The sequence below is a fragment of the Schistocerca piceifrons genome, chromosome 5, assembly GCF_021461385.2.
Source record: "Schistocerca piceifrons isolate TAMUIC-IGC-003096 chromosome 5, iqSchPice1.1, whole genome shotgun sequence".
Classification (NCBI taxonomy): domain Eukaryota; kingdom Metazoa; phylum Arthropoda; class Insecta; order Orthoptera; family Acrididae; genus Schistocerca; species Schistocerca piceifrons.
This window is the reverse complement of record NC_060142.1, coordinates 272,820,622-272,838,197: the sequence shown is the minus strand read 5'-3', so window position 1 is coordinate 272,838,197 and position 17,576 is coordinate 272,820,622. Positions and strand designations below refer to the sequence as shown.

The window sequence follows — 17,576 nt, the reverse complement described above, 5'->3', positions numbered from 1 at the left end:
TTAGTTTGTTTAATTATGTTATGTTCATCAGCATCTAACAACATTAGGTAGGTGGCAGAATGAAATGTATTGTTCCTTTCCAAATGTTTGTTATACGCACAGGAGCAAGACGCTACTCTTTTCAGTTTTAGCATAAATTTTTGTTTGGAGCATATGATTTTGGCAATGGTGATCTTCCAATGAAACTTCCTTATGACAGAAGATTTTATAGTTTTGGAACCTAGCAGGCTGAATTCTTACAAGCGACTAGTAAGCTTCACAGAAGACTTCACAGCCGGTCTGCTGCATCACCTGAGGGAATCAAGCAGATTTGTTCCCATTCCAGCAATACACAGTCCTTTATTTTTTTTGCTTCTCTCCTTTTCCATTGCCCCCCCCCCCCCCCCCCCCCCCCGTATGTTCCCACACGCAGCACTTAACCTTACCTCGCCATCCCTCGCACTCTCCGCCCCAGCCTTTTCCTTACCCCCACCACCCAGTTTGCTTCTCCAAACATACTGTTTCTAGGTTGCTCTACATTTTTGACTTATGTAGTTTTGCTCTGCAGCTGCCTTACTAATTTTGGTCTAGGTGCTCATCAATTCTCCCTAAACATGTTCAGTACAAAACAACTACAGCAATATGGCACAAACTTACTTCCAGATGCTTTAAAAATATTACAGAAAGATAAAAATAAATAAATAAATAACATAGTTCTATTACAAAATCCACAAATGAAAGACATAATAATATGAGACAGAGAGAAACAAAAGAAACATAGTGCTGAAAACTAACAAAAAATATTGCAACGTGAGAAGATCAATGACAGAAATAAATATTCGCTGTTATGTGTGTGAAATATCTTATTTCAAATATTGGAACTGAATAATTAGATAAAAGGCAAATACAGGCATTCCTGTTATTTCACAGGCCCCCTAGTCACCTGATCTGAGACCTTGTGACCTTTTTCTCTTCCTGGAATTGAAAAAAAAAAGTCACAACAAAGACATCATTTTGCAATTCTGGAGAACACTCAAAATAATGTGACTGACAAGTTAAAGGACCTAACAGTTGAAGCTTTTCAGCACCGATACCAAGATTGCGAACAAATACACCCCTCACACACACACACACACACACACAAACACACACACACACACACACACACACACACACACACACACACACACACACACACACACACACACACACCTTGTATCGCGTCCTGAAAGTAAAAAATTGCCAGCAATTCTGCCTCAATTTTTTTTTTTTTAAATTATCTCAATGAATTTTCCTTTTGGTACATGTAGTTCCCACTATCTTTTGTCAATATCCACATCATCCAAGTACAGTTACACAACTTTTCTTGAGCTTACAGGTACAATATAGGACGGAAAAACAAGCTGGCATTCAACTTCAGATTAGTTTATTACATACTTACAGCTTGAACTCTGAAGTAGTATACATATCCAAATGCTACAGTTAGTTGTATAAACAAAGGACAGCTGCCAGAATAATGGCAACATTAAAAATACATAATACAAAACACATTCCATCATTCCTCTACAATGAATAATACTGAACTTGGAAGCTGATTCCATCAGTTACACAATTACAATTGTCCAAAATATTCATTGATTATAATTTATATTAACTTTGGTGTTATGTTCCCTTATTAACATTGGTACAATGATATACACACATTACAAAAGTCTAAAAAGGCAAATATTTAAAAAATACAAGTTTCGTTGAATGTTGGAGGGTATACGTAAATGAAGCATCTACAGCATACATTGGATTAGTTCTAACTTAAATACATACTATATTACAGGCTTTCCATTCATGTAGGGAAAAAGTCAGCATACAAAACAATTTTGTATATAATTTGACATATATTTGTTTCCTTCTGATCACGACCATGAAACTTTCTGCAATTCTCCACCTGGTTGGTAAAGCAAATCTGTATACAGATATAAAATCCTGTAGGTATTTCAGATCTTTGATTTTGAGTCTTTACTAGTAGTATCAATACACTACTAACAAAATCTATTAAAGGTAGAATGAACTAAACTCTGAAAGCATTTATCTGTCATTGTTCGGCCCCTGACATCCTAAATTCATTATTTCTTGAAACACACCTATATGAAGTAGCGTGAAATTTCCTCTTACTTGCTCCACACTCCAGCCATAATTTTACATAAACTTAAAAAAAGATTAAAACGGTGTTTCCTTTAAATTGACAACATGTAAGTGGTTTCGGGGGTGGATATAAAAAACTTGCTTTTAGTTATTATCCAATACTTCTGTCAATTTAGCAGTTGAACCAATTGCAAAATTTGTGAATAGAGTGCATTTCCCATAGTACTGAACAGATCTTCCGAAAATGATACGGAACTCCATAATTACAATAAAATAGTTTAAAGAATTAAGTTTGGCCTTATGTTAAAGAGGTGAAGAGTTGGGTCATTAGTTCTGTAAAGTATTACTTTCACTAGTTACGAAATGTGCTAGTTATGGAGGCCAACTGTGCAATACCTGTCATCATCACCAATGGTGTCTTTGATTTGGTTGAAGTCAATGCAGCCAAATTACTGTCTTTAACAAGATAACAGTAACTACCTAATATGTTGCACAGCCAAGTATTATAAAATGTTCTAGGTGTCTGAACATTATTGTTCTCCTTGTCTTCTACTGGTGTTTAAGCCCACTGCTAATCTTCTGCCGGAGCCTAATCTGACAGTCACAGCCATACCAGGAAGGAAACTTCAACAGCAGAGCCAAATTGTCAGCAAAAAGCAACAAGAGCAATGACATAATACAAAAACATAGAAAATTTTACAGTAATTAACAACAATTGTTAAAGCATTTTTACAAGCTTTACTAAAAATCTATTACAAAAAGAATCAAATGTCCTTTACATCATTGCATTCCTTTACTTACGAAGAGCTGGAAAGTAAGGAGGGCACATTCTGAGTATGGTAAATACTAGGGGCAACTACTAGCTTGAAACTTCAACATTCATTCCTTCAAGAGGAAGGAGGCATTGGTTGTGGGGTGATGGAAAGGAGACACAGGATACTCAGACCCCAGACTGAGAGAGCCCAACAGTCATAACAATAAGGGAGACGAAGAAAAAGGGAAGACATGAGAAAAAGTGTGGGGGAGGAGTGAAAGAGAAACACAGTGCCACCTTCAGTTTAGAAATGATAGAAGGAACACAGTGAAAAGTAAAGCTGGCTTAAAGAAGAAGAGAAAGAAAAGTGGGATGCATAATGCAATTAGGAACTTAGTGGAAAGGAAACAGAAAGAGAGAGAAAAAGGGAGGGAAAAGCGGGATGGTTGAGAAAATGGTGATAAAATTGAACTGAGTAAATTATTAAATTCTGAGGTAAGTCCTTTCCTTAGTCTGTTCCAAATGCACTGGTAATTAAATGAATTCAATTTAAATAACTCCCTCCCCCCCCCCCCCCCCATTTTTCATAATGTACAGACACTGACCATGTCAGTGGGTTAATTGCCCTCCATACATATTGCTTCTTGCCAAAAATTTTATTTCTGTGTTGCTGACTATTACATCATCACATTATTCAGAGCACCCTATAAATCAGCAGAATAGAAGTGTATCTAATATGTTGCAGGCCACAAGTTTCCTTCATATCACACACACAGCAACTACAGTGAACATTATACAGCATTTATTCAGTTGTTACCCTGTAATGGTTTAAGCATGAATCTCTATTTTACTGAATATTTTACGCCAAGCAATCATCTCACCATTAAATATTATTTAACTGAAGATACAATAACACCAAAATTTATCAGCTTATTACCACTGTGTATATCAAGTTACAATCCTCTGTTGTAGGAATAAACATGTATCACCTGAAAATTCTGCAACAATGAAAGATTTAAGTTATGCATAATTAAGTATATGACCTTCGCATTCTGAGCAAAAACACTAGCAGAAATTCTAAGAGTGTTTCAACAATCTTTAAAGATATTTTCTGTTATGACATAAGTGTGATTATTACATTCAGTCAATCTGGTTACTGATATAAGCTCTAAACTTTTTGACTAGTTCTGGTAATTGTCCACATAATAGCCATAAGACAGTGGCCTTTATTTATGTACCTGCCAACTGCAACCAAAATGTGTGTTTTTTCTTCTTAGTGAACTTGAAATAATAAACCAAATATTTTGGAAAGGTATAAAGGCTGCACTCAGTGATACATGAGAAGTGACACAGATTACAAAACACACTTATAAAAAAAATGAAATTTACTTCCCGAGATCGGGGAGTGACACACATACAACTGCAGAAGAATAATCTTTTCATCTCCAAGTAGTCAGTGATTCACCATGTAAAATACCCTTCCCAACAGAGCTTGATTATTTTTTCTCTCTGTCGGAAGCAATTCATATGCTGACAAGTGAATTATCAACACTGCCTTCCTTGGTCAGGCAAGTCAGAATGTGTATGTTTTAATGGCTTTGGCATAAGATGTAACAATTTAGAGAGATATTAAGTGTTAATGAACCATGACTGTTTCAAAAATATGGAAAAGTTTTTTGGAGGCTGCTACCAGTCACAAATTTCTGTCAGCTGCCACAATTATGTAATAAAGCAACTTTTTTCAAGGTACAAACCTCATCTTTATGCTACAGTGACAATACGAAAAACAGTTAACACAAATAAACATAGGTATTAAAGTTGTAGAGTTTATTGTATTGATGTGTTTTAAGTTCCTCTGCAAGTTGATAAACTGTACTTAACAAGTTCTATGGAGGCATGGAAGTAACTGAACATGCCACTAGGAGACGGCCATTTCATATGAACATAGATGGCCACAGCGAATGCCAAGACTAAAGACCAACTTTAATATCTAGTCAACAAAAAAATTTGTGACTGGTAATGGTCTCTCAAAAATCTTTTCAGATGTAACAATATATCAAATCTCTAGTCACCTTTTACAGTATCCTTTGTATTAGTTGGGTTACTGCAAAACAATGTTTCAGTAAACAGAATTTATATAGGTTGGCAATAATTTGACAGACAATAATGTTGTAGACTTTTAAGATGGGTTGTCCAAATTCCCTGTAAACCTATATCATTATATCAAACTGAGGAAAGGGTACAGCAGACAGAATGAGTCTAAGATTTCAATAACACATTTTCAAGGAAAATCTCTGAAATGATATGAAGTAATCCATTTTCAAAAACCTGTTCGGTGCCAGCAAATTATCAGTTGACAAAAATCTTTGTCTTTCAGAAGTAAGTAGAAAAGGCTAAACAGAGAACCTTATTTCAACATAATATTTTGATGATGATCTGTAAAAAGACTAGACAGGGAAAAAAACCTGGAGAGACATACTATTACCAAACAATAATAAGGCTGGTCTGTGAACAGAAAGCTATTTTGGAAATTCTTTTAATTTTTTTCTTATCATGGTAATTTAAAAACAATAACATAAAATATTCATATCTTCTTTAAGGTCCTAAATACACTCGTAATGTGTTTTTCCTTCTGTTTTCTGTCTTTTCACACTATGAAAACTTTTGTTAACGACTACAACAAAACAAACTATGTTTCACGTCTCTCACGAACATATGCTCGAAACTAATAAATGAAATGGCAAGCAGTCTCCATTGAATGTGAACTCTGTCTGTCACTAAGTGACAAAGGCTACTCTACCCATAATATGATGGGTCTGTGTTCTTTTTATTATTTATCTCTCTCTTCCTCTATTAGAAAAATTGATTCGGATTCAGAGTGGCAGATATTTATGTTTCCATCATAGTGGCACATCTCACCTGTAGATGTTTAATGGCCTTACTGCTGGCCCCATTACAGTTCTATTTATATACCAAACACTTCGCTCTCTCTTCTACGACCCCAAGCTAACAATATTAATAACTGACACTGCAGCTCCTAACAGAAGTGCCTTTGTACTATCATCTGATAGTATACTAACTCTTCCTAGATCCTTTCCTAGTACACAGTCCTATGAAGTAAGCTACCTCTTGGACTCATGGGTATTATTAAGTGGTAACATGCAAATACATTTTATGGTAGAAGAGAAAATGGTAATATGCTACATATTTTTGACCATGTTCTGTTCCTAACAGCAGTTGGATAACACAGAAATAAGAAACTGTTCATATAAATTTAGATGTATACATATTCCTCCAGCAATTGTAATACAAGTTTCATACTGTATGAATTCCCTGCATCTAAAATCTTTCAGTGGAAATCATGTATCGCACCATATACACACAAAAATAGCAGCTTAAAGTAATGTGAAATCCCTTCAGAATCTAGTTCATTTCACATCTAATCTCATATTGCTGTTGAGTCCATAGAGAAAGATTTGCATACTTAGAAACAGATTATTGTACAGTTATATTTGAGTATAAATTAGGTGACAAAGTAATTCATATAACAAAATTGTTAACAATTCACTCATTCACAATTAAACTTAAGCAATGAAAGATTTTGGGGATAAACATGTTTTTTAATCTCTGGTAACTACTTCTTAAATAATAAAAAGAAAAAAGAAAGAAAAAATACATGGTGTCTCTCTGCACTAACCAAATAAAGTTTTAAGGAATTTTCAAATGTTTTCTGGAACAAAAATTCATAATTTGGCAATAAGACAAATCATGGAAATATTTTATATCAGCACTAAACTTCTTCCACAGTGGTTGCAGTAACATCTTTTTACAAGTAACAGAAAAAAACTTATTCTACACAGAAATATTAAGTATCACATGAAAGAATGGGTATAAGCAGAATTTACATAAATGACTCAATTTTTTTTTTACATCATATTCAAGTATTACTGAGTACATGAATAATCTCTCCAAGTAAAGAACAAGAGCAATTATCACATTTACAATAGGAGAATAGTGTTACCAGAACCAAATGTCTGTATTTTAACAAAATCATGGAAATTTTCGTATCACTGACTGAAATTTAGAGCAAAATATTTAATTGTGATACACTTGAGCAGTTATCCGTAAGGTAAGTGGGGCTCAACTTAGGCCTCATGATCTTAGGCGATTTTTGTACATAATACTGATATAAACTTAACTAGAGGTTGGATCATTTCATTTAACAAAAGCCAGTTCAATGGAACTACAAAGTTGTGACTATCTTCATAAACATGCAAAAATACATCACATATCATCAACTCTACACTTATTGTAAAATCAGACAATTTTAATAGTACCATTCTGTCAGTTCATAGTAGATAGCTTATGTCATTCTATCTAATGTGACAGACACAGACACACACACACACACACACACACACACACACACACACACACACACAGATAACAGTGTCAATAGAAAACCTACATTTATGCTACAATCAGCACATACATTATTGTACACAGTTATGTGAATATATTTATTACAAAGTTCAGTCTTTTAAAATAACTCTAATATAACAAAATGATAGTTATCAAACAACATCAAGCATGAGACACATTTTGTTCAATACAGAACACAAATATCGAATTTCGCCCACCAACAAGGACAGAAATGTTGGAAAAAATTCATTAATTAGTAAGAAAGAAAGACCGAAAAAGCTAAATTCTGTTGTAAAATCTAGAGTAGCAAGAAGCTCTGCGCGAGATGAAAAATATGTTGATACAAGAATTAAAACAAATGAGTGATCAAATTTTCTCAGAGAGGTTTTCACCAATGACAGTTCACAATATGCCCACACTGAAGAACTACTGATGATATCCATTACATACTTTTCATTCATAATATAATGTTAACAACTGCTTTGAAGTACTGTACGTACTGTTACAAATAGTGGATACGAACAGCTTACAATTTTGTTACAACAGCCAAGCACAATGTGACACATTTATATTTGTGACAGAGAAATTTATGGCACCTTAAAGGTAAAAGTTCTCTTATTATCATGAAGAGGATCAGAAACAATGTGAAAAGCAAGAGTACCAAAAAATATGAATTAGATTAATGCTACACAGAATAGTAAGAATAAGAAATAGTAACACTAAAGTTAAAAGTTACTTTCCTTTCCTTTGTACATATGACAGGGATGCAAATGATGAAAAGTACTAATGGTAGAGAATACAAATAAACTCATAGTTAGACAGCAATAAGAAAGTTATAAAAGCTTATGAAAGGGATTGCTTTATGAAGAGCCATACATCAAAAATTCAGCACAATACTAGCACAGCCACATCACTAACATTACACACATTAAGGATAAAAAATATCTTGATGTAACAAACATCTTCACTGCCACAAAATGTTTAATAACCTCTGCAATCCTTTTATTTTTATTCAGACTAACAGAGGATGATATATATGTGTGTGTGTATATATATATATATATATATATATACTATCATAAATGTCACTACTATATTACTTTAGCAAGGAGGGAGTACCAGGCACCACCAATTGGCAAGGCCACCATGAGACACTGCAAATTACATATATGTTGAGTATTGTCTGTACATGGCCATAACTGCAGCTGTGGATCCAAGTTCACAAAGCAAGAGTTTTATTTTTTTTTAAAAGAAATCTGAAGGTACATCTTTACTGTATCTTGAGGATGACTATAGTATAATTCCTGTATTAGTGCAAACAATTTAGCACCAATTCAACAGACTGTAACTACAGCCTCTTCAGTCAGCTGCATGTTGTTCCTGAGAGGTAGGCCTATCCTTACGAATGGGTTCTGGTGAGGGTTGAACTGGTGCTGCTGGCAGAACTGGCTTTCTCAAGACTTGTGGCTTGACTTTTACCTGAGGTTTTGATGGTGGTGGTGCAGGCTTGGTTGCAGGAGACACAGCCTGACGTGCACGTTGTGTCTGTGTCTGTGCATCCGTTTGTTGCTGGGTACCAGCTGCAGGACATGCAGATGCCACACTACTGACCTTTGTGTTCTTTTTAAGAGTGCACTGGTTCTGTTTCGCAAAACGCTCAGCAGCAGTGGTCATATCTGGACTTTCCGGTCCAGTACTTCGATTGCTTTCGTCGGGTGGCGACGGTGACTTGTCAGGCAAGTCCATCACGAGATCAGGGGTCTGTTTCTGTCGAAGTGTCGGTACGGGTGACGGTGATGGGACAGGTGAGGGAGCTTGGGTAGGCTTAGGTGTAAGTGAACAGGCAGAAGCCGCTTCAGCCCTGCGGCGCCAAATCTCGCGGCTCTGTGAAAAATTAACAACAGCTGGTGGGCTGAGGCTGGGAGCAACAGGAACTGATGGGCTGCTTGCTGCTAATGGGGCCTCCTGTGTTGCTCCACTGTCACTGGCACCAGCTTCCTCCATTTCTGGAGTCTGTATCACATTGGGAAGAGGTGACTGGCATCGCACATCAGCAGGGACCATCGTTTCTGTACTTTCTTCTTCAGGGGCCTGAGGTTCTTCTGCTGCTGGAGTCACCTGGTTGACTATCTGCATCATAAATAGAAATCATCACTAAATGACAACAATATTTAATCTGGTATTACACAGCTTGATAGATATTTTCAAGAACAACACTCACAAAACTGACAAAGCAGCAAATCCAATGTCACCTTAAGATATGTTTCTCTGTCCTGTGACCTGACTTTCAGCATAACAAGACATATGCAAGTCACTACATGAAAGGCTTAACATTTTGTTTCCTTATTTCAACAAGGTTCAGTAACTTAATTTCATTAAGGAAGGTAACCAACTTGAAACTTTGAAAAGAGGTTGTGTACAAACTTACAAACAACCCCCCCCCCCCAGCGAGACTTACATCACATCACAGGTATATCTGGAAACAATATTATTCTACACAGTTCATATTACTCTACAGACCCAATGCAGACTTTTTAACACACAGACACAAAATATTTGTTAACACCACTACCGGTGGGTTCAACAACAGCATGCAAATGTCACATTTTGGTGGTGATTTAAATATTTGACATGGATATGCCCATTAATTTAAATTCGGATAATGAAAACACCAAACCTCATTTTTAAGTACTATTTCTGTTATCTCAATTTACAAAATCCAAGTATCCTATGATTACAATTATTTTCAAAAAGGTTATTCATTCAAGAAGAAAGCAAAAGAAAGGAGAATATTAAAAAGCCAACTACTGGCTTTCGTTGACAAAACTACATAATTAATCAACTGCATTATTTGCTGTAAGTGTTAAGTGTTACTGCAGGTTCCATGGGCTACACCAATGTGATGACAATTGAAAGCATAGTTAACTCAGTTAGTATCACCCAGCATATACTAGAAGGTTAAGCGGAGCATTTGGACAGAAATGCTACTTTCTGCTAACTCACCTTCTCATTGAGGATCAGCAGACATTTGTCAACTCCTCCTGGTGCTGTGATATAGGCCTTCATGTCTAGCAAATAAACTCAAAGATACTATATGCCTTATAACTTATTTATTAATTTAAATCATACAATACATATACTTAAAATGAATAACTTTCTGTAATTTGTGGACATTCATCAGTAGAAGTAAATTAGTTTTCTCCTATGCTGATTAAATACCAATAATGAAAATAATTTTTAGAATTATCCTTTCTTTCTTCTTATAGAAAGACTGATACATATGATTTGTTCTAACTAAGCAATCAATGGCACAATGAACACCTACAAACACAGAAGGCAAACAATGAACTGATTAACACTAACAACCAAAACATCATGATCATGATATTTTGTGGTACAAGATTCTAATTTCGAAAAGCAGATAAAATATAAACCTGAGTGCAGAGAGAGAGTTCTATCAGACCAGATAGGTGAAATTTGCCTGCAATACGCCAGTACAGTTTACCTTGGTAATCACATTTTATGCTGCATAACAAATCAAGGAATTTGCTCACTCATTATTGTACAATGGAAAGTGTATCTGAAATCATTTGGTGCAAACAAACTTGTCATAAGAGAGAGAATCTAATTTCAGAACAATACAGGTGCTAGGACTTTGAGCACGTACGACGGCTTTGACAGCTTTTACCTAGGAAGCAAGAACTTTTAACAGGGATGAATAGTGATATTTGACAAGCCTAATACACATATGTTTATATTTCACCACTGCAAATAAGAAGTGTCTGTCACCCAACAGCAATACACTAGCACACAGGCCAGTGAAGTGTACGACAGTAAAGCCTGAATTTCATGAATAAAAAGAAATGGGCTAAAGAAAACAGATGTGGTAGTTGCCTAGAGGAAAAGATAAGCTGACCTACAAGGAACAACATTCAGGTGACAGGATTGGAAGCTCTGAAGATTGCACAATTAATGGAATAAATTGCCCAACAGAAGAACCAATGAAAATAGAATATACAGAGCCGAGAAGAGAGCACAGTTGTGAATATTAGTAAAGACCGTTCAGAAAATTTTAACAATTGTGCATTTGTACTTCTGTATATTTCATGAATGACAATTCTCCTGGATGCAGTGTCACTGTCTACAGCTACAGCATTCGCAGACTGCAACCTCCTTACGACAGAGCAGTTACTTAACTTTATGGACAAGGCATTAAATTTATCCATAATTAAAATTAAACTGGTAAAATTCATAATTTTTATTAATGATTTAAGAACATAAACACTCCATGTTTTACATTGGTATTGAAGAACACAAAGTGTGGAGGGGGGAAAAAAGTTCACATGCAATGAAATTAAGAAAATGGTTATAAATTATGGGGAAAATCAACCATTTTGAGTTGACCTTTAAAATTACACAGAATAGACCTGAGAGAAATATTTATTTATTAGGTAAAACATGTGACAAAAACATGCAGAAACTAGAAAGGTTGCATAACTATTACTATGTGTCAGACTGGGAGGGAGAGCTGAGAAGTGCTCAAGGAAAAATTCTGAATTCTATGTGGCGGTGGTTGTGGTCTTCTCTTCACCTCTGCAAAACTACTTCACCCTCCACCCATTTAAACCTGCGTATTGTACACAAGCTTTGGTCTCCATCTACAACCCCCCCCCCCCCCCAATCCAGTTAGCAACACAAGCCAATAATTTTAATAATCACAGCACTATGAAGAAAAGCTTCTCTTTTTTCAAATCCCAGTTCGTTCTGGTCTAATTCCATAGCAATGCCAATTTTACTTTACTTGGTTTCAAGAGAGACCTAGCAGATTATGCAAATCAAGAAAAGGTGCGAATATATGGCCCAGCTATTAACTGTAACCTATCAAAAGTGTTTGCCACTCAAAAATCAGCATTAATATTATATTTGCTATGCAAAATTTAGCACTTGAGTCATTTGTGTAAGACTATAAGCCTTGCACTAAGTTCCTCTTGTAGTGTTATGTGCCAACAGTAAGAGTGTGTCATCACAGTCTTTTTGCTGCTTATTTTGACACACAGAAACTTTTGGTAGTCCTGGCTGCACCAGACAAGAGGTGCACTTGTATGTACTCATACAGGTAAATACCTTGTAATAAAAATTATATTACACTATGGAGCACTGGAAATGGCAGTTGCAGGGGCAAATGTAGAACATACCCCTCCACCTTTTCTGCATGCGTCTACCACCAGTCACCTCACTGCACACCTTAGTTGTCCGAAGTTTTCACTCTATATATGTCGAGCCAAGCCTAGCAAAATATGTCATCATGCAATGCTGCCTGGGACACACTGCATAACAAGACGGTCTCTTTAAAAAGAAATGATACCCAAAATTGACATATAGTTCATTGCAACAAAGATTTTATAGCCAGACGCGGACTGTGACTTAAATAATTTATTATGACTGCGAAACAATACATCAAGAAAACTTTTCAAAAATACTGTAGTGAAACGACAGTCCTCTCCAAACTAATTTATTATTATGTAATTAAAAAATTTATTATGAAGCTATGTCAGCTTTGATTATGTGAATATTTATCATTTCTTAGCTTTGTATGTTATTTTGAAACTAAGGTACAAAGCAGAAAACATGGGTCTTGTGCTCCCTAAGGTAATGTCAACAATCATACCAGCAAAGATAGTGCACGACCTGTAACTGTTGCACTTCATGATGACACATTTTTGGGAGAAAGAGGAAAGGGAAGATGGCAGGAAAGGGTGCAGAGAAAGGAAACGGCATTTACAGCTTTGAGAGATGCAAGGAACAAGAAACATAACATTTAATGCATTTACTGCTGTTTAAGTGTCAGGTTCTGAAGATTCACTATCCAAGGAATCATCTGAAGCAATAAAAATGCTTTCAACAAATTTTTCTCAGATCCCTTGCTTAAGAAAGTAACCTTGCAGATTTCCAGTGTGGCGTACACACTGAATCCAGTCTTCCATTGCTCCCTCAAGCAAATTCTGCAAGCCTTTCATTCTCTACTTGCAATTTCTTGTGTTTTATGTCTTCCTAATTTTATGCACTGTAGAGCCAAAGAAACTGGTACACCTGCCTAATATCATGTAGGGCCCCAGCGAGCACACAAAAGTGCCGCAACACGATGTGGCATGGACTCGACTAATGTCTGAAGTAGTGCTGGAGGGAATTGATACTATCAATCCTTCAGGCTTTTCCATAAATACATAGAAGTACGGGTGGGTGGAGGTCTCTTCTGAACAGCACATTGCAAGGAGGCATCCCAGATATGCTCAATAATGTTCATGTCTGGGAAGTTTGGTGACCAGCGGAACTATTTAAACTCAGAAGAGTGTTCCTGGAGCCACTCTGTAGCAATTCTGGATGCGTCGCATTGTCCTGCTGGAATTGCCGAAATGGGCATGAATGCATGCAGATGATCAATCAGGAGGCTTATGTACATGTCACCTGTTGGAATTTTATCTATACGTATCAAGAGTCCCATATCATCCCAACTGCACATGCACCACACCATTACAGAGCCTTCACCAGTCCCCTGCTGACACGCAGGGTTCATGGATTCATGAGGTGTCTCCACACCTGTACAAGTCCTTCTGCTTGATACAATTTGGAACGAGACTTGTTCACCAGGCAACAAGTTTCCAGTCATAAACATGTCCAATGTCGGTGTTGGCGGGCCCAGGCTGCTTCATGTCGTACGGTCATCATGGGTACACGAGTGAGCCTTCAACTCCAAAAGCCCTATCGATGATGTTTTGTTGAATGGTTCACATGCTGACACTTGTTGATGGCTCAGTATTGAAGTCTGCAGCAATTTGCAGAAGGATTGCACTTCTGTCAGGTTGAACAATTCTCTTCAGTCGTTGTTGGTTCCATTCTTGCAGAGTCTTTTTCCAGCCGCAGTGATGTCTGAAATTTGCTGTTTTACCGCATTCCTGATATTTACGGCACACTTGTGAAATTCTCGTACAGGAAAATCCCCACTTCATCACCACACTGGAGATGCTGGGTCCCATCGCTCGTGTACCAACTATAACACCACATTCAAACTCACTAAAATCTTGATATCTTGCCATTTTAGCAGCTGTAACCAATCTACAACTGTGCCAGACACGTTGTCATATACGCATTGCCAACTGCAGCACCACATTCTGCCCATTTACAATCTCTGTATTTGAATACACATGACTATAGAAGTTTCTTTTGTGTTTCAGTGTATTATCATTTGCTTTGTTTTCAAGATGCACTGCAAAGGTTGCTTGAGGGTTTAATAATTAGGTTTAACAGTACCTCATTAAAGAAAAAGTCTATGTTGGGCATAAGTAAGAATATAAATGTTTATTGGAAACTGTTTCAATGGTGAAAAAAGTCATGTCTATTGAATGAGAAACATAATTTTCAAATGTTATTTGGCATTTAGAAAGAAAACAATATATAAAAGATACAGTTAGAAGACATTATTCAATGCCTTCTGAACACTGTTTGATGAGTCTGTAAGCACACATTTCCTACAGCAGGGATCTGCAAGTAATTTTAGATATGGTCTGTATACTTTCAAAAACTTTTATCGAGGTCCAGAAGAAAAATCTCATATTCCTTGCTAATAGTTAATTTTAGTTTTCACTCACAAAGTAATATGAAATACAATAGATAGGCATATTTGTATTGAAAAAAAAATGTATATTCAGTATTTTTTTTTTTTTTATTTTCACTCACAAAATACTAAATACATTAGACATGCATATTTGTATCAAAAAGTCAATGGGAAAAATTACATTTGCTGTCCTGAGGAAGTTTCTTTAAGTTATGTTAACATAGAAAGCAGCTTACGCAAATAGTGTCTTCAAGGTGGGTGGCTGTTAATCATGAGCGATACTTGTTCTTAAAAAAATTCATTTTTGAGAGTGAAATTTCACAAATATATGTGGAACCCAACAAAGAAGCCAGGTAAACAGCAATTTTTATTTTTTTTTTATTTTTTATTTTTTTTTTTTTTTTTCTGGTATGTATTACTCCAGAATTCTTCAGTGGATGCAGTTTCGTACATCAGCAAGAAAATGTCTTCCTGCAAGTCTATTATCTCTGTTTGGAGTAAAGGCTTTGAAAGAGAGAACAACTTCACAGCCACATTCATCCACTCTACCACTGGAGTGGAGTCTTGGAATCTTGCTGCAAATTCCTTCTTAAAACCCATAATAAAATTTGAGAATGCTGAAATGTCTATTTCAGAATTATTTTTATATCCAAAAATTGTTGGAAATGAAAACATTCTTGACTTGCAACGCTTTTTTCAAAGATATTCGGTATGCAATGAAAAGAAGACCCACTCGGTATCAGATCACGTACTAATTTCTCATTTCCTTGTAGTTCAGTACTGAGTGCATTTAAATGTTTCAGAACATTTGAGAAAGCTACAGCTAGTGTACTGTCTTTCCAAACGGTTTCATGATTCTTGTAAATCCAACATTTTGAAGAATGATGTTACTACTTCTTTTATTTGGGGGGGGGGGGGGGAGGGGGGGAGGCATTCAATCACTTGACCTTTATTTAGTCAACGAAAATTGCTGCACTACAATAAGTCAGCAAGTGCTGAATCATGCTCAGTAACTATTTGTGCTAAAGACCAGGACGAGACCTCATATATCAACCCGTCCATTAAGTCTTTCAGAGTCACACTAAGTATTCCACAAAGGGCTGCCTGGTGAATTGTGCACTGATAAGATAGTAGTAGCCCAGGATTCTCTTTACTGGTCTTTTTTCTTTCCCCATCATTGCTGGTGCCCTGTCAGCTGAAAGAGGAACCATTTTATCATAACTTATGTTTGATTTTGTCATTAAGTCATCGAAAGTTTTGAATAAATCTTCCCTGCAAGTCTTGCCTACCAACGACAATGCTTTTATCAATTCTTCCCTAAATTCTTTACTTTAAATATCCAAAAATTACATGAAATAGACAGACATTGTTCTTCATCAACAACATAGTACGATTCATCTAGTGTTATGGTGTAGCAAGGCACATTTAGCAGAAGTTTGAGCAAATTAGTTTTATCATCAGCAGCCAAAACTTCGGTTCTTTTCATATTATTTCTCACCGACAATGAAATACGTTGAATTACAGCAACAATATCCTTCCTATCTTCAAAAAGTGCCATGGACACTTCCAACACTCACTTTTTTATTATCTCTGAGTCTGAAAATGGCTTCTTATGTTTATTAATTGTCCAACACACACACACCGCTGCTTCTGCAGATTTTTCTTACTCTACGTAAGTTCCAGAGATTGTCAACATACTTTGAAGACACACAAACAATTTTGGTCATTAAATGATGTAAAGAGACAAATGAAATGTTCTTTTAACAATCATTCTGAGTAGAGAAACTTATTGTGACATTATGACTTACAGAAGCCACTGATGTTTGATGTCAATATATAGTCTATTAATATGAAAAGACTTCTGATGTTCTTTAAAAGATGTTAGAATTGTGGAACAGTTTGTTTAAAAGCAATAACAATGCAGCCGGTGAAGATGCTCAGCACAGTATTGTCATTGTCATGGATATAAAGAGGTGACAAGGAACTGAATCAAATTGCACAACGTCTAATGGAACACATCAAAATGATGTATTCTAACATTTGGATGACAGTTTCTGTATTTTTCCAGTTACCAGTGGTGTGAAGAATTTATCACATTACCCTTGTTAAGAAAGCACAGTACAGGTTTTGATTTGGTCATTAATAAGTTCTACCATTATTGTTAATTTCTTAATTATGTTACTATATCTTCACTTTTGTAAGAAGAATGGTTCCTTGCAATCTCATTCTGTTCTTTCAACACACACAGTTTTGATGCTCACATGTAAACAAAAAACCACTGGTGACAAGTGAGCCTCAATGAGGAAATAATATGCCAGGAGCACGGCAGCAGTCTAATTTGCCACAAATTACTGATTGAGACAAGACAGTCACTCACACAAACGGGGCTTTACACTGTGAACACCTTGATTGAACGCTACCAAACCAATACTCCATTAGTTCTGCCTTGTTGCACACATTGATTAAAATTTTATCTAATGTGAGCTTATTTTCAGTACAGAAGGACACTGTTCCCATGGATGAAGAATGGTGTGACTACAAGGTGCCTGTTGAGTGAGTCTAACATTAGAGAAGCTTATCTGGCAGAGTTTGCAACATGGCAGGGCCAGAGAATGTGCACTTTGAAGATTATCGCCATATTTCGGAGATTGAGAAAGGTTGAATTATTGC

The 17,576-nt window shown here is 36.1% G+C and overlaps 1 protein-coding gene across 1 annotated transcript in view; it reads right to left on the bottom strand.

Moving 5' to 3' along the window:
* Positions 1-8,381: 8,381 nt before the first annotated feature.
* The window catches only part of LOC124798936 (SLIT-ROBO Rho GTPase-activating protein 1-like), a 659,943-nt gene continuing 650,748 nt past the window's right edge, over positions 8,382-17,576 (bottom strand). Inside the window, exon 16 of the mRNA XM_047262471.1 lies at positions 8,382-9,433. Within this exon, the coding sequence (XP_047118427.1) occupies positions 8,654-9,433 (780 nt within the window). The 3' untranslated portion in view covers positions 8,382-8,653. The remainder of the gene's footprint in view (positions 9,434-17,576) is intronic.